This window comes from Mandrillus leucophaeus, unplaced genomic scaffold (genome assembly GCF_000951045.1).
Source record: "Mandrillus leucophaeus isolate KB7577 unplaced genomic scaffold, Mleu.le_1.0 Scaffold393, whole genome shotgun sequence".
Lineage (NCBI taxonomy): Eukaryota > Metazoa > Chordata > Mammalia > Primates > Cercopithecidae > Mandrillus > Mandrillus leucophaeus.
The window spans coordinates 1177365-1204831 of record NW_012104176.1 but is presented as its reverse complement, the minus strand read 5'-3'; the positions used below and the strand labels follow the sequence as shown (position 1 = coordinate 1204831).

The following is a 27467-nucleotide window of genomic DNA, read 5'->3' as shown; positions in this document are numbered from 1 at the left end:
ACGCTCTCATATATTCCTCCTAGGAGCCTAGGATACTTAAAGAAATAATGACAAATAGTCTCTCTTTGCTGAGTAAATACCCATCAAACATGTCCAACGACATAGCCCTTGAATTGGAGGAAATGGCATTCAACATCCTCACATCCAACTCCGTAAATCTTTGCATAATCACCCCAAGTTAGGGTAGTTTTTACTTCTTTAGTAATTTATTGTCAGGATCCCTCTCTTGATACCAATCACATATTACTATACATTTTTGCTTATCTCTTTTTGAATGTGAATTATGTCTTGTCTTTCCAAATCGATTATAAGCTCTTTGCAGGGTGTGGCTTGGGTGCATTTGTTGCATTATTATTTTCTACTAATTTTAATTTTTCTAGATTCTTCTTTAGTAGTGGGTCTCACATTTCAGCAGTCCAAGAATCACTTGGGATACTGGGTAAACATTTGTAATTAGATGCTTCACAGACCACATCTGGAGAACCCCAGCCCTCCTAGCGTGTCTGCAGCATGCCACTGTGTACTCTCAGGTATACATATTTTGACAGACATTTTAGATTTATAAAAAGAAACCTTAAACTTCAGGAACACCAAATTAGGCCACTATTAAAGAGAGACTGGTTCTAAAAATAGCTTAGGTATCTAGAGATTTCAGATACAGAAATCCTTCTGTGTCTTGAAAATTCGAAACCCTTGTCCTAGTACCTAAGCTCATTATCGCTTAAATAACTGGTTCTCAAGTTGCTCTGGGGAGTGGCGACACCTTGATTGTACTTTCTTTGAGTTAAAAACAAAGCCTTTTACCTCTGTCACACATTATGGCCTGTGGCCATTGAACAGACCTTCGTTGAACACCTACTATGTGCTGGATATGACACCAGATGCTGCTATTTCAGGGACTCAGCCTCCAGCGACTTCACAATCGATTTTAATAAAAAGGCGCTTCTTTAAAATTTGACATGAGTATATTTTTCTGCATATACGCTTAAAATTGATGGAAACACCCAGAGACCATCAAATATGCCCCGTGAGTAAAAATATCAGGGCTGTACATTTCTGCTGGCACCATTTGTTGAAACAAATAAGTAATGCTTGCTTATTGAATGGAAGATATTTCAGGATTAATGAGTAGATGGAGAGAGAAAAATAATTTGGCTAATGCCCTAAAGCCTTCATTGTTTACTGAAACATCTCCAACCAGAGAATATCTCAAAGCAAGATTGAGAAATCTCACTGACGACAAGACTTCCTATCACCAGGTGCCTCCCTAATGGAAAGCCTATCTCCGGATACAGTTGAGACCCAAAGCCAAACAAAATAAAACAAAAGTGCAAAGAGTATGTTTTCTTTTCACATAGTGTTAAACTTTTCAGAGCTGCTGATGAGACAGGCAACCCCTTGCTGCCTCTGAACTAGTTGTTATTTCTCTAGTCTCACCTCCGCTACCCAAAACCTTCCCCCTGAAGTAAGAGGGAGGTGGGTGCTCAATCCCTTGATGCCACTACCTTTGCTCATCTTCCCACTAATCTCTGGACTCTCGATTTCATGCCACAAGCCCAAATCAACAGTGCTAATGCCTCCCATAACCTCTGGATTATTTCCTGCGTGTTGATTTTCTGGGGAATGTGTACACTTTGGTGTTGACAGTACAAGGTATATTCCGTGCTCTCTCTTGAACTTAGCAGGTTTTGACAGATTTATGTGAGGACAGATGGCCATTACAGGCTGAAGGCTGACAAGAGGCAGTTCCGAGCATTGTTAACACACTTGCACAAACTCTCAGCAGTGCAGCTCGGTGCAGAATGTAATTCAGACTATAGCTTTTTTATTGCCGCCTATTTTCTTTTGTCAAAAGAGCCTGCTGTGCAGAGCAACAAATGGCTGCTATTACCCAGAATGTAATGGGTGTCAGACAAATCACATAACACAAACAATCAAGAGTATGTAGGTCATATTTCAACAGAGCACAACCTTAGCAATATTTATGATTACTGCATTGAAATGTGCTCCATAATAAACAAGCACCTCTACATCACTCACACTTACGCACTTCTGCACAGCAAATCTGGGAGAAGTGGTACATACTCTACAGTCATCTTTTTAAACAGTCCTTTTATTTAAAAAAAAAATGGCAGACAAGTTTTGTTTTGTTTTTCATTATCGCTATGAAACGATTTTCTTGGAGGAGTTTTCTTTTGGGTTTGTTTGTTTAATTGAATGACTCTGATAAATGGTGAGTCCCTGGCTCTGTTTCTTGTGCTGTGCTATTCACCAATGACTTTTTTTTTTTTTTTTTTAGTAGTTTATAACATTTTGCAGAATCTACAGCAAAATCTGCAACTTACTTTCAAGTTTGTTTAACAGTGGGATTTTGCATATGTTGCACGCCAATTCAGGTACTTAAGAAACAACAACAACAAAAAATCAGGAGATGAGATTCTAAGTTGCTTTAAAACACACCAAAATAGGAAAACGGAGCAAAGAGAGGTGTGTGACTTGTCCTACTCACATATTTCAGGCCTCACGAATTTGGAGTGGGTGTCAAGAGTGCAGAGGGAAAGCTGATATTCACTGAGTACCAACCGTTACCTCTAAAGCAGTTGTTAAAATATTCAGTTGATAAAAGCTGCTCTAGTGTTCTCTCCATCTGCACCTACTTCCCCAGGACTCAACGGAGCTCCACAAGACCCAGCAACAGAAGTGCTCCCACTTGGCACAGAAGGTTCTCCAACGGACCCCGCTAGTCCTCTGGCTGGCTTCAGTCCATTTGGAAGTGGCCTGCCTTCAGTACATTTTAAGTATTTCTCCTATCACCCCTGGTTACTGGGGAACAAACTGGCCTTGGAGAAAAGCTTCAGAACATTCCTATGACATATGCCTAATTCCCCAATTCTTGCTCATGGAAGATGAAGATATCATTAATTGACCCCTGTGTAAATTCCCCAGAGAGCTGGGAGAGGGGATGAGTAAGGGGAACCTGGCATTTCGGGTGGCTATTGCCAAACCCCAAAGCTGATGTGGGAGAGAAAATTCCTTTGCTATACTTGGCTTACAAGAAATAGGATAGTACCATTTCCAGAAAAGAAAAATTAGGAACAAAGGAATTGTCATTATAGACACTGGGTCAAAAAGAATGAGGTTAAAAATAGAAAATGAAGAATATGGTTGAAATATGGAAGAAATTTCTGACAGTAAGAGTTGGCAAGCACCGGAATGGGCTGTAAAGAGAATTTGTTGGGTCTCCCTTTCTTAGATTCTTGAAGCACAGGAAGAGATTCTGTGACCTGTCAAAATCACCTTCCAGTTCTGTGCTGCTATGGTTTTCCTTTTAAAACTACCGACAACTGCCGATATTTTACTTTGGTCTACTTTCCCAAAGATACGTCACATACACAAGAAGTATATACGCCAAAAGGCTACAGCCGTTTGTCAATATTTATGCTGTTTGTCAATACATTTTTTTCCAGCAAAATGAACTTTTAAATGGAGAGTCCAAAAAGGCAATGTAAAATTCAACATAAAAGTGGTAGTTACAGATTGGTTAATGAGTGTTTTGTTGTTGTTTTTATGGTGAGTCTGCTAAAGTACACTTGGAATGACTGCTGATTAAAGCCTAGAGAAAAAATGAAGTAAAAAAAAAATAACATCAAATCACATGTCCCCTCTGATGAAAATAATGTGGAAAAACATATATCAATGGAGAAAAAAAATTATGAAGTCCTACTTGTTTTAGGGTGATGACATCTGATTATATTTTTTGCTCTTCTCATTTTCTTTATCAGTTATAAAATAGTTCTGCTGTTACAATGTTTACAGTAATAACAAATAAAAACTATATATACATATACATAAAATTTTGGGGTCAGTCACTTTGGTCCCTACCCAAATTCCTTCGTGTCTGTGGTTAAAACCGTCACCTTGTTGAGCTGACATTGCTTTGCCATTCCCATTTCAGAAACAAAAAAGTGTAGCACTCTGAAAATCTCCATATGCAATAGATTTAAATGCCTTCTGCCAAAAGATCATTCTCTTTTCTCTCATCTTGCTTTACTAACAGCTATTTTGAAATCAAATTAGATTTTACACCTGTAAAAGAGAAGAGTTTTTTTTATCAGCCAAAATGAGCTAGTTTAGGACAATCACAAAGAAGTCAGACCAGCTGGCAATACCTAATAAAGCAAACTTCCTATCTCATCCCTCCTGTTTCCCAAAGACACTGCAGATGGGGCAGAGGCATTATTCTGGAGGTCTTAGAATTTTGTTGACTCTTTACATTTCCACTTAAACATTTGGAAAATTTCACTAAAATTTGTGAGAGTAAAGAAAAAGAAGACATCAGAAGGCCTGAGCCAAAGCTTGGGTCACTTCTGCTGCAATCAAACCGATTAAGTCTGTAGACCAAGGATCAACAAACTACCAATATGAATGCTGTTTCTACCCTTGCCACCCACCTGCTGCACCTGTGGCAGACATCACTAATTGATCATGACATTCCCTGTGAGCACAGACTTGGCCTTAGAACCTTTCTCAACACAATGCTCCTGGCAGACAGTACCAATCAATGACACTTGGCAAGTGCAGTGAAGCCTATTTAACATAACATATGTCAATTACTATCTTTAAAATTCAGACTTCAGGAAAGAGACATAATTTCTCTTCGGGCAGACCTGCTTTGAACCCAGGGTCTATCATATAGCTTGTATCAACGTATAAATCTTTCCTCAACAATGAAATGGGCAGAGAGTAAGGAAGATACTGTATGTAAAGTGCCTGTTTAAGGAGTGCCTAATTGCCAGAAATTGTAGGCATAGAAGTAGCTGTTGCTGAGAGAATCTCAAATCAGTGAGTTTTCTACCGTGATTTGGTAAATTCCATATTTACACCAAAAGCAGTATTTGTTCAATTTGACGTGAAAACAGTGGGAGGTTGGGGAAGCACAGAAAAAGAATAAATAACTTCATATATGAGATTGCCAAAGAGGATACACGGCAAGGGCAATAAAAGGGAAGAGGTGAAGACAGTCAAAAGTTGAAAAGATAAGAAGCAAGGTACAATGACCACTGCAAATGATTAATCAGAATTAGTAATTAAATATCTAATATTTATTGAGCACTTATATAATCAGGGGGCACTCATGTTTTATCTCATTTAATCCTCACATTGACCCAATGAGATGTAGGTATTGTGATCATCTTCATATCACGCATAAGAATCCTAGTCTTTCAGAGGTTAAGTAAATGGACCAAGGCCACACACTAGATGGGAGGACATTCAGAATTTAAACTTGGGTTTGTCCAACAACCAAGCCAAGGTTTTATAAACTTCACCAAGCTATGCCGTCTGCTCTTTAAAATCATGATATACTACTTTTAATTGAAGCTTTGCTGCTTATAAACTGTTTTACTTCAGATCAAACCACATAAAATTCCATTTTTGTGTGTCAAAAATGATTGCATACTGGCAGTTTTATTTTTCAACCTATATTCTAGTCTTTTGAGTTGACAATTTTATTAGTAGTTATGAATATGACTTTAAAATGGAGGAAACTGAGGTGTAGAAAAGGTCAAGGATGTAGAAAAGAGTCTTAGCAATCAAAAGATCCAGGAGGGAAAGTGTGTGTGCCATCTCGTAGTTCCTTATTGATTTTACAGTCCTTGCCAAATTCATTGTCATTTGAGCATCCCTTTGGTTTCCTGCTTTCTTGCTTCTGCTCCATCAACATCTTCTCTCCATTCCACCCCTGTGCTTCAAAATCTGTGCATTTTGTTGTTGTTGTTTTCCCTGAAGGCTCTCCAAGTCAGGTTAGCCTATGGAGAGCTCAATTTCCTCCACATTCCTTTCCATGGATCACCTCTGTCATTCACTAGGATGATACTATCGCCTAAGTATTTCTGTCAGCCCTTTAACTGCCTTTATCATTTTTTAAAAATCTTTTGGTCAATCAATGTATTTAAACTTGAAGCTGTGCTACCGTGTTTTCCCTTTGACAACTCTTTTTCTCCCTTTGTGATTCTTTCTAGGTACAATTAGTGTTTGTCACAATCTTCAAACACTACTAAGTGACCAATTTTGCTGAAGGTTTTTAGAGGAGATGACAATTGTAGACATTACATGTTGCATTGCATTTCAAGCCCACAATATCTCTAGAGAAAAAACAAATCTCCCTCCATCTCCTCTTTACATTATTCTCCAGGAAGGTTCCAAACTTTACCTTCCAGCCTCATTCAGCATCTTTCAAGTCCTCATCTCCCTGCTATCCAAAGCTCTAAATCCTTTCTCTTACATAATGCAATTGGGCTTTACTTCAGCTTCCCCAATTTATATCTCTACAGCTATTATAATCACACTCAATGAACTAAAAACTGCCTTCTGGGCCTACCTTTGTTAGAAGGTGGTGGAACATATCCAATAAATAATATTTGCTTTCATGCTACTTATCAGTGTGTCTCAGTACCCCAATAGACTAAATAGTTAATGTGCATTGTACTGGTGATTGAAATTATGTAAGATGGTAAAATCTCCTGTAAATGAATGAAATGTGAGTGTGGAAAAATATTCCTGTAAAAAATAACTCAAAAAAGGTCACTGCTAAAATAAGGGTTATCAAATTAGTTGTGGATGGGTGGAATTGGAAATTATTGGAAAAATTATAAAAATCTAGAAGAATTCAGACTACCATACCAATGTCTCTAATCTTGACCTTCAAGGAGCAAGCAATAAAAAGTGGCTACCATCTATAATATGTATTGTATAATAATATATTAGTATGGTTTATACAAGACAGATGAATAGATAGACCCCCAAATAGCAAACATAAGCTCAAGGTAAAGATCTCCATCTTCTACCAAAACTGTAATATTTGAATGTATATTTTTATGTTTTAAGCAAAGGTAAAATAAAACAGTATATGCTTGAATCAACTTTTTAAACAAACCCACCAATTGCTGGTCCTCACTGGTCAGATAAGAAGGCCTCTACCGCATATAATATATATACACACAAAAGCTACTTCTAAACATATATGTAAGTTATGATGTATTTAAGAAATAGTGTCAGGTATGTATTTAAGAAATGATGTTAAGTATATGCTTATAAGGATTTGTGTGTCTAAGTGTGCATGCCTATAAAGATATGTATATATGTACATATGTGCAAGTCTGCACACACATATGCTATCTATCTACACCATGAAATTAACTACTCTACTGCTCGACCAAGTCATGCAATCATGCATTAGGCCTTTCATAAGAAGGTAATTTAGCAAACTCAAAGTGTGAAATTAAACGTAGCAACAATGACCACGGTGGATGTAGGCACCATAGTTCTGGTTGAAAGCATCTTGTTTAATGTACTGTTCCTTTAATCTTATCAGCAATGGTCAGACCCAAAGAATTTCTTGTTTAAACATCCCACGATTCACTTTTTGGTGGGGTTCAAGTACCTAAACTTAAAGCACTCAGTGCAAAGGCACCATTTGTAACCAACTCAGAAGTTTGCCTAAGAGCTCTTCAGTTAATCTAAGTTTTTAAAGTGCTTCAGTATTTTTTATTATTTTTTTTAGGAAATAAGCAACTGGAAATATTTACAGATAACTTCTTATCCAATTTTGTATTCTTTGTTAATTTCATTAATCACATGGACAGGACACTCTATTATCTTATTACACACACACCACACACACACACACACACACACAAACACACAAGTTCCAAGTGAAATATAAGGCTTACCTGCAGTTCCAGAGAGTTCCACACTTAAGGTGCGTTCAATAGTCTTGTTCTCAAATGGGGAACCCTTGGGGTCACTGGAAGATATGGCACATTTATAAAAACAAACTGAAATGGAGTTGCTGTAGCCAAATGTATTAGAACCCCCTTCCCTTTCTGAAAATGGTTACGTTTCTTAATACTTACTTTGGTGACTCTGGGGTCAGAGGAAGAGATAAAGTTGTTGGTTTGGCTAAAGAAAAAAAAAAAAAACTAATTATGTAATATTGAGTGTCTTTTAGATTTCTTTTCTTTCCACAACAGTCAAGTTGGAAAAACAACCAGAAAACTGAAAGACTAAACTAAGGAATTCTCTGAATATTGAATCAAAGTCAGACAAAAGTCCATTATGCTAAAACAGATTCCAAACAGCATTTGCATCAGTAAACTACCATTCGAAAACACATACGAAAACAGAATTTTTCCAAAAATGAACCCTCCCTGTTACAGATACAAAATTTGCATCATACCATCAGAGAGAAATAATGTTTTCTGTTTTAATTTGGAATACAGTACACGGTTTGTTTAGATAAGAAAACAGCAGAGGAACTACAAGGCGACAGAACGTTATGAATATTCAGTTGATTTTACTCCTAAAATGTATAATTTTATATCTAGCCCTGATAATAGGTTATTTCTATGAGGCCAAAGCTCATGCAGTAACTATTCCACTCACTGAAAATTAATTGAGAGATGATGGCAAATTGTGGGCATTGACCCAGATGGTTTAGAAGGGATTCAGATCCGTAAATCTGATAGACAACTAAAGTAAGATACCATGTTTATCAGTTGAAAGGTGTATAGATTTGCAAAGATGCTAACTACCTCCTTTTGTGCTTTCCTGAATCTTACCTCCTACAGGCGGCATTTCCCAATAATGAAGGGTGAAGAATCTTCTCACCCAAAATTTCAATTGCTTCTCCATGGCAATCTTGTATTTTGAACAGAAGGAGGGGCAAATATGATGAGAGGCATACTTAGGCTATACATTCATGTATTACGTATATCTATGCTTATCTATAAGCATATGCTTATGTGTATGTAGGTTTATGTCAATTTTTTCTCATTAAAATAATTACTTTCAAAAGGTCAAGTGGTAGTTATTTATGTAATGGAAATCGTAGTGTCAAAACCAAAAAGGTGTTTAGAATAGTTTCTTATCTTATGGCTGAAGAAACTGAGACCCAACAATACTAAGTGGTATTTTCAGGGCCATAAAATAGTTACTCACAGAGTTGGCCAAGATTCTGTTTCCTTTCTCCTATTGTCAAAAGAAATTGCATTCAACAGACTTTAAAGTAAATTAATCAGCCCCAGCAATTAAGTTTTTGAAATGTGAAAATATTATTCATGTCCAAAATAACCTGAAATTAGATACTTTACTTGGATAAATAGTATTTACATATTTAATTTATAGATTTAGATTTACACAGTTGAATAGTATATCTTTCACTGTACATCCAGAAATATGAAGCTCATGATATCTTCAACAAATTAGATACATTGATTGATTCAGTTTTTCATTTACACAGATAAATGAGCTGATTTTACATTAATTTTTGAGTATGTGTAATATAACAAGTCTTTCAAAAAGAATCCACTTATGAAGAAACTTTACCAAGTTTTATGATACTCAACTAATAATTAGGATAATTCATACAAATTCCACAGAAAATATAACCAGATATTAACCATGTGCTATGTGACATAATAAATGTACATTAAAAATCAGTCACTGAAATTCTGGTTTTCAAGAGGTAGTATAGGCTATTTGAAATGCTCAAAGAAAGACTCTCAGATTCTGATTGTTGGGTACAGGTAAGGCCAAAGTCAATGAAAGGAGAGGAAATGGCAACAGTCATAGTTAATGAGACCAAAAGCAAACAGGAAATGAGAGCCATAAGAAGGGGACAGTCCCCAAACCACATACAGAATCTGATCCCTGAATAAACCCGGACTCTCTAATGCTACCAATAGAGGAGCATTGATTTGATTTATTGAGAGTTTAATTCACCCTGTTCCAGTGACTGGTAGACCAGAGACTAGTAGGATCCTTGAAGTCAGGAATGTGTCTTTTTCATGTAGATTGTGGTATTTGGATGAATGCATGAATAAATGGACAAATAAATGAGACATCAACACACAACCATGGCTAGACGATCATGCTAAGGAAATGAAAAGAACCTGCCTCCAAAATGTTTTATGGAAGGCATACACGAAGTTCAGTGAGAAAAAATTACAACACCTTAAGAAAGGTAATTTCAATCGATCCTCCTAGTTATCTCTAATTGTTCACATATTTTCCACATTTTGATTTTAAATAATAATTCAAATAATTACTGAAGTTGAGCATGTATTAGTTCTTACTTGTCAGCCATGTTTCATTTCTTTTAGGCCTTTCATAACTAAAGGATTTTGTCTGTTTATCAACAGACTTTGGTCTGGGGTGAGTCTTTTGTGCCTTGCCACAGACATATACCATATACAGCCAGTCTCATCTAAAGAAAATTTCTTCCAAAGGCCTATTTAACTCTTCATTGTCATGATTTGTAAAAGTTTACTAAAAGAAAAACAAAAACAGAAAAAAAACCAAAACTTTAAAACGTGTGCTGCCAGGCTGGGTCACATATTACAAGGACTTTAAATTTGGCCCCAGAAAATACATGCATGACCAGGACAGGGTGAGGAGTAGCCCGGCAAATTCATTTGTTCACTCACTAGAGCAAGCTCATCTGCTTCCCCTCACCTGAGGCCTTCATGACCAACGAGGCCTATGGCACTATGGTTCTGCTCCAGGAAAACCTGTTGTAGTGCTTATGAGGAAGATCCAGCTGGAGCAATGAGAATGCGGTCCATTTCACTAAATATATTTTCCCAAACTGACAGAAAGTGATGGGTAGTGGATTGGAGATATCTACCAGGGAAAGCCTAATGGAAAGTCAATTTAAAATATTAAAGGAAGGCTCCTGAAAATCCTGGGCTAATACCGAGGTAGAGAAGAGGAAAGAAAATTCAAAACACTGGGGAAAAAAATCCGTATTGAATCAGTAGCAATAACAGCATACCTACACGAATTAATCATGGTTCAAAGCAGAGATCACTGCCTACCACTCTGCAGTGAAAAGGAAAAGTTGGGAAAATGAAAGGGAAACAAAAAGAGGTGTATGCTTATAATTGGTATGTTATCATATGTCTACTTCTACCAACAAGGTTAAAGTAGAAGCTGGCATGTTTTAAATCAACTGCCCATTTCAAGGGGTCTTTGGGCTTCTAAGACTACAACGTTTTGAGAAGGAGGAGCCTAAAAGACAGAAAACTGTATCTCTGCCAAGACAGGTTTTCCCCAAATCACCAGGATCTGCCTCAGAAACATCAGCCGCCTCTAGCAATATATGGTGATAATAAAAATCAACCCAGATGTTTAGTTTAATCTAGGCACTTTCTTAAATTGAAAGAAAACAATCAGGAATTTTCCAATCTTTATTTACAGAATAAAATCCACGAGCATAGCATGTGGTTGTAGAAGAGTAGGAGGAGAAGAAGGAGTGGAAGAGAAAGAAGAAGAGGAAGGGGAGGAGCAGGAGGTGAAGGAGAAGGAGAAAGAAGGAGAAAGAAAGAAGAAGAAGGAAGAAGGAGGAGGAGGAGGAGGAGAGGAAGAGAAGAAGAGGAGGAGGAGGAGAGAAGAAGAAAGAAGAAAAAGAATTAGAAAAGGAATGTACTTAGTAATCAAGACAGGCTGCATAAACACTATTTACCACTTCTTAAGGTGTATATAACAAATCACTGATGCCTCATTTTTTCCATTACTGGAAGGGAAAAAATAAAAGCTCTATAATGAATTGGTTAGCCAAGCTTGTTCATAACCTCAATTATCTCAGCAATTCAGAGATTCATATAAACCTCATGTGATGTTGCAATTCCCCGCCCCCCCCAGCCAACATTTCAGGAGTCTTTCAGTGCTTGTGAATTAGACGGCCTAGCAGCTGAATAGAATATGTTTAACCTGTGTCCAAAGAAAGGTTTCTTCCCCCGCTCTATAATAAGTGCTGAATTCTCTTTCCACAGAGTGACACCGATGGGGTGGAAGCAAGAAGTTGGTGTGTTCTCCGACCTTACGTGTGCTTTCTTTGCTTCCAGTGCCCTCACCAACAGCTCGTTTTGGTCCCCAGCCTACCTTGTAAATGTTGAGACTGCGATTGTGTGTGGGACTTCTTTTTGGAGGTGCATTTGTCTCTGCTGCTGTTTCTGTTCTCTGTGGGTTTGGTGTGAGGAGGGTCATCGTTTGTGGTCAGATATTTGAGAAGCTCCGAGCAGGGACGTCTTTGTGGCTTTTGCTGTTGACAAATACTCTTCGCTTTATTGCTCCATGAATTCTCAGTCTTAAAAACAAGGCATACAGAAAACTAAAATTAGTGAACTGAACCTTATCAGAATGGATATAGGTTTTCTGAAGAGATGGGATTTTTCAATGAAGTGTTCAGTCTAAGTGTACTAGATCTATGAGCTGTGAATAATTGTTTGCAGAACAAGGGAAGAAAATTACATTTAAAATTCCTAAATGACATTTATGCAGCTTTTTATTTTATTTCTCCTACATTTCAATGTTCCTACTCAGCAACATGTAACTAACAAGACCCTACAGCGCCTTTACTGTGAATACAAAAAAAAATAAGCCGGTTTAAACCTTAATTTGCCACTGATTGCTGACGCCCAGTACTCACAACTCTCCTAAGTACCCCTTAATGCTCCGTTTTCACTCACAGTGAATGGCAAGACAACCAATGTTTAATACAGCCCGCTAGCCGAATTATGGCATTGCCAGCATTCCATCCAATTAATGGCAGAGAGAGATGTTTTGTGGTGATTCCAAACGCAATCTTCCTCAGGTTAGACAGCTAGCAAAACAGCAATCCTGCATCTTAAAGCCACTCATAGATAATACCAGCTTATCAGCAAATTTTACTGTAGCCCACAATGCTGCAGGTAACAATAAAGTGGGCAAGAACTAACAGACAGTGGCACTTCCATTCCAAACACCCAAAGACAATGCGTAAATGAACTCTGCCTAGTTTAAAGTAGCTCAAGCGCTGTTTACGGAATCCCATTCATCATGAATTTCACCATTATGAGGCAGCTTCGGGGTCCCAGCTGAATTAATACCTACAAACTTATTTGTTTTACAACTTCAAGGCAAAATCCTTTGGTACCTCCCCCCGTATTAAAAAATTTACATTTGTACCTTAACAATTGCAGGGTTTGTTCTGATCCTGTGATTGTGATTTGCATGGTTCTGGGTACTGAGACCACTGCATTCATTATAACTTAGCTGAGTGTTGGCTGGTGCCAGTAAGAGCTTCTTAAGCTAGAAACATTATCAGGAAAAGGGAAAAGCAAGTAAAGTTATGCATCTTTTAAGCACTGGAATAAGTTATTGAAGTTTTAAATGTAATTTATTGTAATTATAAAAGTTAATTCTGTCATTTTATTTATGTCACACCTTAGCGCAATAGTGCTACAGGAAATATGATATTTAAAGACTAGAAAAAAGTTTGACATTATACTACCAACTGTGAAAATATTTCCTTTTTCCTTCCAATTCAATTTCTAGAATTGTATGCATAAGAACAAAAATGCAAATATGCCAATTATTATACAAGTAATAATAGTGAAAAATAGAAGGAAAATCTCAAATTTTCCAGCCATAAGGGATTACTGAATAAATTGGACTTGGTGTGATCTACATATGTTTTTTAACAAATAATGCAAAAAACATCTTTCGAAATTAATTTCCAAATCACTACTAGGTGAGAAAAGCTGCCTTGCTGAATGAAGACATGGGAGTGTAGTGTGGGGGGTGGGGGAGAATAGATACACATTTTCTTTTCAAAAACCCAAATAAGTCAAGTGGCAACAAATGAAAGATTTTATGATGCTTTGAACCATGTTTCATAACCTAGTATATGAAATTACTGATTCAAAGAATGCCTGGAATAAAAGAATGACTATCACTGATTCTAGGAAAGAAAAAAAGGATTTGTAGAGTCCTGGCCTGTGGATCAGCAGACGTGGGTGCTGACACAGGCAAAGCATTTGCTGTCTCCTGACCTCTGTTTCTTCATTTCACTGGATGACCCTCAAGGACTTCCTTGTCCTGACATACAGTAGGTCTCTGAGTCAGCTGCTCTTCCCAAATGAACAAATTGAATAGATGAAAACAATCTGATATCAATGGAAAGGAATCAGGGTACTAGGGAGCAAAGCCAATGACACTAACAAATGGAGAAACTGGAGAATAAATAACAATTACTTATGAGATATTCTCTATATCAGAAACCTCAAAATCCAATGGACTCTAAGTGTGGCCTCCATGGATTTGCATAGAGTATTTTTAACATTTAAAAACTTAGTGATAGGAGAGTAACAACCTCCAAATGGCATGCGAAACACACTATTAGAGTCTGGAGGATCATGGCATCCCATAATTTACACAGCATGCCCTTATATCAGACTTATAGCAAATGACAAATGGCTACCACAGATGAGAAGGTAAACTGTGTCTTAGAACTAATAAAACTCTGGTCAAGCACTGCATTGAAAGGAAAATTCTCTCTTCATTGCCAACAAATTCAGTCTTCATTGTCTACCATAAATTTAAGTAACTTGGGTGGCAAACATGCTATAGTTTTTCAGTCTTCATAAGAAATACGCATCCAAAGTCTTAAAACATTGCATATTTGTTGATCTACCAATTCTAACTCTACGATTGTATGTATAGGAATAAAAATGCAAATATGTCAATTATTATACAATTTAAAATAGTGAAAAATAGAAGAAAAAACTAAATATCCACCCATAAAAGATTGCAAAATAAATTATAATATTTCCATACAATAAAACACTATGCAACCATTACAAATTATGCATATATTTAAATTTGAACCAATATGTTCATGATATATCTTAAAAGAATATTGCAATCATTTTTATATGAGAGGTTATTTGAAATCACAGGTGAAATTTTTAGTTTTTTCTTTTTAGTTGTCAACATTTTCTAAGTTTTCATCAAGAACATAAATAATACTAAGACAGAAAAATACACATAACAGGAAAAGATAGTAAAGAAAACAATTGCAGTAAGATTACATGAAGATGTGTATTATCAACATTTTTAAACAGAGAATCGCACAATTTGCAACTCTGAGTGTGCTTGGGGATTGCTTTGGCATCATTCTAAATGAAAAAATCCAAACCTTATTGTGACTACATCATACCCATGCAGCGGGTAGCCAGAGGCAACTCCAATTCCTGCTAAACAGTAGGAAGGGTTCTTACTAGAGACGGCTCTTCTGCCTCCTGGGGTGGAGGGGTGCCGTCAGGCATGGAGGAAGGACTAGCCTCATTGTCAGTGGTCACGTCTCCATCTGTCAGCGCATCAAATGAGGGCAATCCGTCTTCATCCACAGGGAGACTGTCCAGTGTCTCTGTGAGGACTGCTAGCAAGTTTGCCTCATTCTCTTCATCTATCTTCTGCAGAAACAGAAAAAACCAGAAGATGTGAGTTGACACTGGGAGGCAGGTAACACTATGCATCAACATGTTTGACCAAATGAGTGAACCATATGTGAAATCTAGAATGCCCATTCCAGAACACAAACATCATATCTTTCTCAAACTCCAAATTCATGTTTTGGTCCAAATGACACAATTAATGAATACTTCTACTGTACTAATCTCTGATGGTTGAGCTGCCCAGTTTATCAATTTGTTATGTCAGCGCTAAAACTGCTGTATACAATTCTTCTTGGTCATAGAAGTGTGTTCCACTTGCTCACGTTTTCTTTCCCTGACTAAAAGAAAAGATTGCGAGAATCTTGGAGCTTGAGAGAATTTTAACCATCATCAATTTCATTTTCAGATATAGTGTTTGAATCTCCTATACAGCATACCGCCCAAACTGTCTAGACAGCTCTCTATTTGAATGACACCAGAAAGTGGAACTATACTGAGAGCAACTATACACTTTCATGGTTTCAATTATAATCTCATCACTGAACACTCCAAAATCATTTATTTATTTTGCTCCCTGATATCTCTCCCAACTTTAGTCATAAATCTCGAACTGCCTACTGGACACTGCTACTTCATAATAGCTCCCTCATCCCCAAAACCCAAACTCTACAACTTTCACAACAAAACTGCTATTTCTTTTGACTTCTTTAGTTCGGGTAACAATTCTTCAGACTCAAACTCTGGACCTATTTTGACTCTTCTTTCTCTGATCAGTCACTGAATGAAGTCTTACTTTGTAATGTTTACTAAATGCATTTATTTCTTGTGGCCAGGGCACTATTCCAGTGCACTATTATTTCTAATAGGGGCTCCTGCAAATATATCCTACCTTGTTTTTGACTCATTCCCACCAACACACTCTTAGAAAGCTAATCTTCAATCATTCACTTAACAAACATTTTTGAACATCTACTCTGTGCCAGGGACATCTGAAGTATGGGAGATACAAAGAGAAACAAGACAAAAGTTTGCCCCTCCAATAAACACTACTGTGGAAGGGAAGAACCTGTAAACAATTCATTATAAAATATAATATTTATTTCAGTACTCTGTAAAAACCGTTCAAAGACTTCCAAACACGTACCTTGTTAACAAGGCAATGTGTTATATTCTATGCACGTGGACAACCAGTACCATCACTGGGCACATGGCATAGCTAATCAATGATTACTTGCTAAATAATTCATTGATCTGCGTTTATTGCCAACAATATCTTCTGGACCATTTTCTTTTCCTTCTTTTAGCACTTCACATTGTTTGTCCAATCTGACCTGCTTCCAAAGTCGTCTTTTTAAAGTTCTGTACGCTATGACATTAACAATATGAGCTAAATTATCCCACACAGATTTTATTACAAAATGCACCTAAGCTGCTGACATCTAATGAAGCTAGCAGTGCCCACGCTTCCTTTCTCTCTAGCACTGAACTCCAGTTAATTGACCTGACAAAATTACAAGAATCACAGAATAAGACAGCTAATCAGAAAATCAAATTGTGTTACTAGAGAAATTAGGCAGGCCTTTATCACGTATACATTCTATTTTCACATAAAAATGGTTTTCCTTCATTCCTGATCAGCCTCCAGCCAGGAGTAAAACTAAGGACTTCTTTTGGATTCAAGAGGCCAAGAACAGCCATTTGTACTCCCCAGGGACTTTAACTGGCATTTTTTAGTTTGCGTGATGCATCCCTGTCATGTCCGTGGATTTGAGACTGTGAGTCAAGTAGTTTGGGTGCAATGTGGTGTGTATGAAACTATCACAAGAACAGAAAACCAAACACCGCATGTTCTCACTCATAGGTGGGAACTGAACAATGAGATCACTTGGACTCGGGAAGGGGAACATCACACGCCGGGGCCTATCATGGGGAGCGGGGAGGAGGGAGGGATTGCACTGGGAGTTATACCTGATATAAATGACGAGTTGATGGGTGCTGACGAGTTGATGGGTGCAGCACAGCAACATGGCACAAGTATACATATGTAACAAACCTGCACGTTATGCACATGTACCCTAGAACTTAAAGTATAAAAAAAAAAAAAAAAAAAAACTTTAATGCAGGCGCTGGGCACAGTGGCTCATGCCTGTAATCCTAGCACTTTGGGAGGCCAAGGCAGGAAGATCACTTGAGGCCAGGAGTTCAAAACCAGCCTGGCCAATGTGGTGAAACCTCATCTCTATTAAAAATATAAAAATTAGCCAGGTGTGGTGGCACATACCTGTAATCCCAGCTACTCGGGAGGCTGAGGCAAGAGAATTGCTTGAACCCAGGAGGCTGAGGTTGCAGTGAGCCAAGATCACGCCACTGCACTCCAGCGTGGGTGACAGAGGGAGACTCTGTCTCAAAAAAACCCAAACCTCTAATTCAGGAGGCAAATCCTAATCAGAAGGGGTAACTGTTAACTTCAAAATGGTGCCACCTACTTCCATAAACTGACCAATAGTTAAAATCCAAATTGCACAAGTCAATAACTAAAACTTATTGAATACCCTCAAGTGCTCAGGGTATTGAATACCCTCAGGCCCTCGGGTAGATTCTTCAATCTACCTTCTTTCAATATGCCTTTGAAAGGACCCTGTATATGTAATTCTAACATTAAATAGACTGAAATAATATTCCTTATTTTCTGCCCAGGATCATAATCTGGTATCCACAGATTTCAGTAACTCCGTTCTTTCATTCCCCCACATACAAAAATTAAATTGAGATTATTTAACTGTTCTGAGTACAATTACATTTAAATGAAATATATGTATTTTAAAAATCATCTCAAAGTCATGAGATTTACATTATTATAACTATCTCCACATTTCTAATAGTTTTAGAAAATATATCAAATACACATGCACACACAGACACATATACACACTTTCAATAAATGGGACATTTTTCCAAGTATCCTGTTTTTCAAAAAAGGCTTATTTCATTGATGTCCAAAAATAGTTCCAGAAAAAGAGTTAAGAATATTTACCAATAAATGGATAATGTTGTTTACAGTGATTTAAATTTTGTGTTTGGCTTTCCAGCAATACTACCAGCCGTTATTTGCTTTCAATCACATAATACAATAGCGCCTTAGCTCTATCCCTAATGTAAACAAACTACAATAATTCCAATCAAGTTAAAATGACAAAGAACACTTAAACCAACCAGTTTTCTCCAATGTCTTTAATAAGTCTGGAAGAACGTATAACAAATACAATGGCAAAAGTATTGGAGCTTGATAATGTCATAATTAATTTATAAGATCTGATTAAACCACCAACTATTTTAATTCCCCTCTCTACTGGAAACACAATGAGAGGGAAGGATTTGTAAGATGGGAGATTAGCATGGCGGCCTGTGTGTGTGTGTGTGTGTGTGTGTGTGTGTGTGTGCGCGCGCACGCGTGCGCATTGGAGTATGTGGGTAGTAAGGGCTACTATTCAGCCAGTATCTATCATAGGACTGTAATGATTATTTACAGTCTGTATCCATTACAAATGATTATTCAATACTATTGTTATTATCTCTGTATGTGGGTGACTCAGAGAGGTGCTCCAAGACCATTTATTTAAGTAAATTTGTTAGTGAATTAAGAAAGGAAACAAATGTTATTGTTTCAAATTATCTGTGTTTTCTTTAATCATAGGAAACTGAGAAGAAAACTTGATATTTGCTGATGACACTTTGTGTTTATGTAATGTTGAGTGGATATTGCCCCTCACTGTGGCAATTTCAATTAGTTTAGCATGAGTTTCAACAATCACACACCCCGGAGAAGGCAATGGATGTGACAGAGAGGACTCTGTTAAACAATTAATGTCACTTCCCATTATTGCTTTGGTCCCAATTTACAGAGCAAATAAATCAAAGTCACCGCAGATGAAGCACACTGGCCCACTCACACATGTCTGTTCACAGGTGACAGGGTATAGAAACACATTAGTCACCGCACTGACATTGCCAGATAACCTTTCAAAGACTCAGCTCTGATACTGCTTTCTAGTTGTTTGAAATTACTATTTTACAAAACGATATACTTCTTAGCTCCATCCGAGTTGGGAAAAAAAGAAAAGAAAATGCAGAGTGGGGAGGAAGAAAGAGCAGGTCACCAATTAGATAGTGATCTACAGCTACACAAACTAAGCTCAGCCTTGGAGCTGGCAGCAGAGGCGGAAGGAAAGGGAGAAAACAGGCCAACGGGTATTTCCACAGTGGAGCTCTGTGGCTATCAAACAGCATTTCCCATGGTGGGTGTCAACCTTGGGTTCTCCTTACGCAATGCAATTCTTCCGACCTAAATAAAGGTCTGTGTGACTGTAACACCTTATTCTCTAAGGGCCCTCTAGGAAGAAAGAAGGCACATCAACAAAAACTCACTCACGGTGTAAACAATTTCCAGTGACAGATGATACACATGCATTTATACGGAAAACCCAAAATTTAGAATCTGCAACAATTCCTAAGTGTTACCATGTCATTAATAAATGACAGTTTAGAAGAGTCAACAAAATGAGAAGGTTTATCTCTGCTCTTTTGGACAGCTGTGTCCCTCTATGACCTGTACTAGTCTGACATAATTTAAAAGGCATAGTTGAAAGAAGATAGGTTCTGTCCCTTCAGGTGGCAGATTTACAGATTAAAATTAATAGATTAAAATTCCGAACCCAGTTTGTAATATTTGGGTCTTCTTCCTTTGCGCACAGTTGGCAAAAGGATCTTCCAACTGGTTATACTTGGTGTGGCAGACAGTGCATTCAACTCACCCAACTGCACACAGAGGGTCAATAAATCCACTAAATTAAGGAGGAGAGGAGGGACTCTGAGATGCTAACTGCCACCTGAAGGGAGAAGTGCAGAGTGAATACTGCATGTGGTATCCCAAAGACTTTTAAATGCGAGCTATTATGAAAGGACTATGCCCTGCTTATGTTAGTCATTTTTTCTGCATCTTGTAGGATTGCAATTACACTCTGTGTCCCCAGATTCTCACACTTGCTTGATCTCTGTTTGATAAAAATAGTTTAATAGCCATTTAATCACAGCTTCATTATCTTGGCTCTCTTAATGCGAATTAGGCCAGGAGAATTCTCGCTTCCTCATTATTCAAATCATCAATAAGAAGGAAACAGTGGGGTCTTCTTATCATTCATTAATCAGTTTCAGTATCTTAGGTACTGTGTACTCAGAGATCAATCTGTGTGACAGGTGACTTAACCTCTCTGAGCCTCTAATTATTTTTCTATACAAAATTTCATGTGATTATTTGCCTAATCCCTATTATGGAATTTTTTTACACTCATGATTAATAGAAAAAAAAAAAGTTGACAAAGGCCTGAAAATTCTTCAGGAAGGTGTTCATAAACATTTCCAGTGTATATTCCCATCAACTTGATTATCTGTATTTGAATTTTATTCTTTGAACAGGATCTACTGCAGACATTTAGCACTGGGCTAACTCCCCCCAAATACCCAGCATGCCCCAGGTTTCCTCCTTGCCCCATCCTGCTGACTTGGAAACAGCTAATGAAGACAAAATTAACTCCTACTTTAAGTGAGGCCTAATTAGGAAAGGAAATCTGCTAGAGTAACATCTGGTAATGTATTCCAAAGCCAAATATAAATGACATTCTTGGATTATCCACTACTTTGGATTATTGGTTCCACTAGGCCCCACCAGGAGTTCAAATAACTACATGGGAAAGCAACTTTTATAATAGATTCAGAAGTTCACATAAGAAATACAGTGGGTCAGAGGTATGTCCCTTTCTTGAATCTCCATACATAAAACCCTGTACCTCAGTTTCATGCATGAATCAGCAAAAAAATTTGCATAAATGTACACATTTTGGTTCTAATGTATAAAGTTTGATTCAATATTTATAAGAAACTAAAGTCAAAATTTAAAGAAAACTAAGTTTTTTCCGCAATAAAATTTAAAAATAATAATCCAGAGTAGACTATTAGAATAGGATTTGAGGTTTTTAGCTTTTTTCTTTAACCCGTGCTAATTAGAACAGACACCACTTCACCGCATGTGTCTACTTGAAGTGGTGTGAGCCTTTGCTTATAGGTTGTTAAATATTTTGAATACCCACCTTCAAACAATTGATTTTTTCCCTCTTCTTTATCTTCCTTCTCTAAAATCTCTGCAATCCACTGTGGGTTTTGTTTTTGCTTCTTTTATACCCAAGTGTTGGTACTGACAGTATATCTGCCACTTTCTCACACATCCAACCAAAAATGGGCGGAATCCCACATGTAATGACTGAGAGGTTCCTAGCTCCTACCTCACTTAAAGGGGGAGTCCTTAAAATAACCCAATTACTTTTTGTTTGTCATATGAGATACAGAGCTGAGAATAAGGTATGGGCACTGGAAGGTAGGGAAAAAGAAAGAAATCTCAAGCATATGTGTACAATAAAAAAATCAAGATAATACCACCTTACATTACATAATACATTATAAAGTGCTTTTTGTCCATTAATTTCTTACATATGCCCTGAGAGTTAGCTTATTCTTATTTTATTCCCATGAGAGATAAGCACATTATGTGACAATCTATTTTGTCCTGTTGGATGCCAAATTTGCTGGAATTTGAGGGCTAGTAGAAATAACATAAATTTTAATTTCACTGTCTGAGTAACTCCCCATGGGCATACAGGCTACTTGAAATACTATGTATGTAAATGTGTCTGTCCATATCACACCCTCAAGTTTATATCTCAAGTACACATATTTAAAACAGAATCTAATGCACAGGTATATCTCAATGCCTTGAGTGCATTCTCTGATATTCAACTGTAGTTGACTATACAAAAATGTATAATCTGTACATTGTTCCTCTCAGTTAACCACTCTGAGGAAAGCAACGATCAAAAACCAGGGCTAATTCCTGTAAAAATAAAATAAGAATCAAGCGGAAATAAAATATAAACAAAATTGAAGAATTCACAGACATATTTAGACTCAAGGGAATCCATTTAATTCCAATTAATACACATATTCCTATTTAAGCAGGCATAAAATGTATATTCACATCTGTACTTACACTCCATTCTAATTGATTTGCTTATATCACACATTCATGAGTTAATTAACATGTACTGTACATGAGAAATTCAGTATTCTGTAGAGGTTATAAGAGCCAAAAGTATAAATACAGAAGTTCAACAGAAAATCCTAAAAATTCCTGGTTAATATATGCAAAATGAGCTGAAATTTCAGGGGAAAGGGGAAAAAGGTTCGGCAAGGTTGGGGAGGTCATGCCTATTTCTCACAATGGGAAGAGGAAGGAACTGAGTTGTGCCATCAAACTGGAGACTTAATAGGCCTGAAAAGAGTGAGCAAGACATTCTATTTGTTCTCAAGTTTAAACTAAAAGAGAATCTGGGCATGTGGGAAGAACTCCAGACTGGAAGTCAGGAGAATTAATCCTAGATCCATTTCCGCCAGCAGCTAGCTACATGTCCTCAAGTGAAACAACTCAACTTTCCGGCTGCGTTGCACAGACTTGAATGACAATCCCATAGGTTTCTGGTATTAGTCTGTTTTCACGCTGCTGATAAAGATATACCTGAGACTGGGCAATTTACAAAAGAAAGAGGTTTAGTTAGACTCAGAGTTCCACATGGGTGGGAGGCCTCACAATCATGGCGGAAGGAAAGGGGAACAAGTCACATCTTACGTGGATGGTGCCAGGCAAAAAAAAAAAAGAGTGTGTGCAGGGAAACTCCTGTTTTAAAAACCGTTAGATCTCGTGAGACCCATTCACTATCACGAGAACAGCACCGGAAAGATCTGCTGTCATAATTCAATCATCTCCCACCAGGTCCCTCCCACAACACATGGGAATTATGGGAGCTACAAGATGAGATTTGGGTGGGGACACAAAGCTAAACCATATCAGTTCCTAACTGGCTTCCCATTTGCCATCCCACCTCAATATTTCATTCTCAACACAGAAGATTAAGTGATCCTGATGCAACCTAAGTCATGTGTCACCCCTCTTCTGACCAAAGCCTCCGTGGCTTCTCATGTCTCTAAGACTAAAAGCTAAATCTTAAGAGTGCCTTACTAACCAAGGATCGCCATATAATTTGTCATCCAAGCAGAACCTTTTTGAGAGGGAGAGGGGACAGTGCACATAATCAGCTACTCAGGGATGAACCCAGACTACACCAGGCTAACTGGAATGTATGGTGGCCCTATACTCAGCCAGCTACATCTGACTCTGGCAACACCTCACTCACCTATCTGAATCCTTCCCAATCAGTCTGATCTCCTCACTAGTCCACAAAAATGCCAAGCATTCTCTTGCCCTTAGGTCTTTGCACTTGCTGTTTTCTCTGCCTAGAAGGTTCTTCTGCCAGATGGCCACATGGATTGTCCCTTTGTCCCCTCATTTACTCAAGTGTCACCTTCTCAGTGTAACATTTCCAACTACTCTGGACACATTCTCCACATTTTCCCTACCTTATTATTCCCTCTGGCATTCATCTCTCTGACTCAACATATGTTTTACTGATTTATCTTCTTCATGAACTATCTAAAAGAGGAGGTCTGTGAGGCCTATTTGATTATTGCTGAGATACTTAGTATATAGGAGATGCTTAACTAAAATGAGTAAGAATGGTAACTAAAGAGTCCAATCTGTCCTGACAATATAAGAATATATGAATTTTCATTCTTCTTTTGTTGTTATTTTCTCTGTAATCCTCACCTCCTCCTACCCCTGGGCAATTTGTCTTCTTAATAATGTTTAGCTTAGGCTATGATTTAAAATTATCTCACATTCATTTCACATATACCAGCTGATAGGCCAGGCAAGCAAGTGATATATTCTTTGTGGGGAAGAAAGAATATGAACAGCTATAGCTATATAGGGCCTAATTCTGAAATGAACTCCTAGGCAATGAATCTATAGAAGTAAATGTAATGCTCATCTTTTGTAAAAGAGGAAGTTTAAATGGGTCTTAAAAATGCAGAAATTAACCCAACTCTGTTGTCTGGAAGGATACTGGGACACACCATCAAGCAATCAATTTGCAAACATCTTGAAAGAGTTGAGATGTTTTCATGAACAGATAATCATGCCAGACAAACCTACTCTCTGACCACCACTGTCAGGAGTGTTGACTCTCCAGTCAAGAGAAAACCATTGACGTAATGTATCTGGACTAGAGTGGTGAGCTTCCTCATTCCACACCGCATAACACAGTTACCTTCAAGCTGGGAATATATATTAATCTTAGCCAGAAGATTTTTAACTGTGTTTAATAGAACCCTGAATACTAGAATAGCTGGTATAGGATTTATTATAAATTTTAGAGTGTATGATATATTTTGTGTATTTATATACCTTAATGCATAGGCAATAGAAGTCTTTTTTTTTTTTTTTTTTAGAAAACACACTCAAGTGTGTTATTTTCTTATAATAAATACAGAAACCACGACCAAATTAAGCAGCCAAATTGAATATTTTGTATTGTCTTCGGATTAAAACAAAATCTTGAGAACTGAGGGTGAAGAGTTTAAAACTTGGAGCCATTTTAAAATACTCATTTCTATGAGGCAGGATTTTCTCAATCCTCTTCAAACAAAACAAAGCACAAAATAATCAGTTTCTATGATTGATAATAAGAAACTGCCATCATCTTAAATCCCAACCTATACTTCTTCTGTGCATTTAAATAATGCCATAATTCTCTTAAATATTACTTTAGTAAATAATAATAACAATAATAAATAGTGCTGATCTTTACTGAGTATTTTCTATGTTCCTGATGTTGACTTAATTTCTTTACATGCATTAATTGAAACACCCATTTAACCCTATTATTATGTGCAAATTCACATGTCTAATGAAAGGAAGAGTTGGATATTAATCCAGATATATCTGATGAAATATCGTTCTCACACCCTTTGTTTATATAGTGGGATTTTATGGAAGGTATTATTAGACAAATGAGTGGGCATGGGCTATTTTAATTTATCTTCATACTGAGGACTAAGAACTGAGTTAGAATGACATAGCATTTATTGATCATCAGCTAAAATCTAAGGTGGGAGATGCAGTTACATGCCATGAGGCACAGTTGGCCTTCCATGCAGAAAGAGGAGGTTGTCTTGCAAATGATTCTCACTATTTATTGCTGGCTGGCCCAGTGTTGGTTCATAGCCCCCCCACCCTTTTTTTTTTCCTACTGGGTGTGATTTGCTCTTCTATTTGAATGTTCTTCCCTCTTCACATCTTTTGTTTCTATCCTATCCCTACCTCAAAACCTACTTTAAGCATTCTCTTCCATGGGATTTTTTTTTTTTTTAACAAGTCCAGCTCTACTGGTAGCACCAAGTTTCTAATCCTTTATCAGAAAAACTTAGATCCATAGACAGAAATGCAGATTTCAAAGCCTCATCACAGACCACTAAATCAAAATCTCTAGATATGGGTTTCTGGGCTGCAGCACTGTTGACATATTAACCCAGATAATTCTTTGTTTAGGGGGCTGTCCTGTGGGTTTTAGAATGCTTAACAGCATCCCTGGCCTCTACTCACTAGGTGCCAGTAGCACCCCTCCAGTTATGACTACCAAAATGTCTCCAGATATGCCAACTGTTTCCTGGAGGCAAATTGCCCTCAGCTGAGAACAACTACCCTGGGAGGTAGAGCCTGGGATTCTGTAATTTTGATGAGTAACCCAAGTGATTCTGATAATCAGGCAAGTTTGGGTAATTTGCTGTTTTACGGCTGCTGAGTAGTGTGTAGATCAAGTTGAAATGTATGATTCTGTCTATGCTAGATTTATTCCCTCTAACACATATGATTCTAGATCTTAGTAGTTATTATTAACAGATTTTGATCTATTCTATGTGAATTCTTTTTCCCAATATCTTACATTAATGTGCCCAGTTGTTTTATGGTCTGTCCTTCCCTGTTGATTACAACATATTGGTTATTCACTTCCTGAATTTGTTTTTGATAGTCCTAAGGCAGCACAGTCTTTTTATTGCCAATCATTCTCTTTCTTCAACATCTTCTGACCATCACCATTATCATAAAGTTCATTTCAGTTCTGGAGTCTATTTTATTACACAGACTACATGCTAAGTGATTTTTAAGGATTTTCTTCTATATATTTTTACAGAGGTCTTAAGCACTTCTCAACTTTTTAAGATTTTTTTTAAAATCTCAAAAGAGGTCACAGGGCCTTATAACATTTTTATATTATTTGAAATAGGCAGTGAGGCAAAATACAGACTCCAAAGTTAGATTTCCTGATTTGGGGTCCTGAGCACATCACTTACAAGGTATGTGACCTTCTGCAAGTTACTTAACCTTAATAAAACCTACAATACAGGGCTGTTTTGAGAACTGACTGAGTTAATCCATGCAAATCATATAGAACAGTGCCTGGTATATAGTGAGGATATATGTTTACTGCTAATAACAATATCATTATTATCATTTTCATGCACTAGATTGAATTCAAAATAAGTGAGACAAAATATGGATTTGTTGAAAACAAATTTGAGGAAGAGATAAGACACGAACAAATGGAGTGAAAAAGGAAGAACATTCTGTACAATAAGGCTACACAATGTAGAAATTGTAAGGATGGTACCAAAGTTACTAAATACGTACTGCTCAAAAATTCCTACAATTTGTATAAAATTTATTATCTCCCAGTTACTAGTTAAGGTTGAGATGCTAGAGTAAACAGGCACGGTTTGACATGATCACTGACTGCTTGCCAGTTATTCCATGGAATGATCACCTTTCATCCATACTCAGCTGAATGACAATATCTACACTTGACATACCCTTCATTTGTGAACATACATACAGACCAATATATTTACAGATACATATACATATGTATACATATATACGTATTTACAGATACATACAAACATGCATATTTATGTGCATATTTACAAATATTATATATATATCTTTATTTACACATATTTATTGAGTGCATACTATGTACTATAATCTGTTTTCTAGGAACTTACATTTTAGTTTGGTGGTGAGAGGATGGCAGATAATAGATTTTATATTTATACATAGGGAGAATATGTACAGTATACATATGTGTGTATAAATAAAACATACACACATACAAAGAAAAATATATATTATAT

At 37.1% G+C, this 27467-nt stretch overlaps 1 protein-coding gene across 2 annotated transcripts in view; it reads right to left on the bottom strand.

Moving 5' to 3' along the window:
- The window catches only part of PPARGC1A (peroxisome proliferator-activated receptor gamma, coactivator 1 alpha), a 711903-nt gene that overhangs the window by 33705 nt on the left and 650731 nt on the right, over positions 1 to 27467 (bottom strand). For both annotated transcript variants that reach the window (XM_011991302.1, XM_011991303.1), the window contains 5 exons: positions 15099 to 15293; positions 13006 to 13128; positions 11941 to 12145; positions 7914 to 7959; positions 7731 to 7804 (listed from right to left, as the gene is read on the bottom strand). In XM_011991302.1, the coding sequence (XP_011846692.1) occupies positions 7731 to 7804; positions 7914 to 7959; positions 11941 to 12145; positions 13006 to 13128; positions 15099 to 15293 (643 nt within the window). The remainder of the gene's footprint in view (positions 1 to 7730; positions 7805 to 7913; positions 7960 to 11940; positions 12146 to 13005; positions 13129 to 15098; positions 15294 to 27467) is intronic.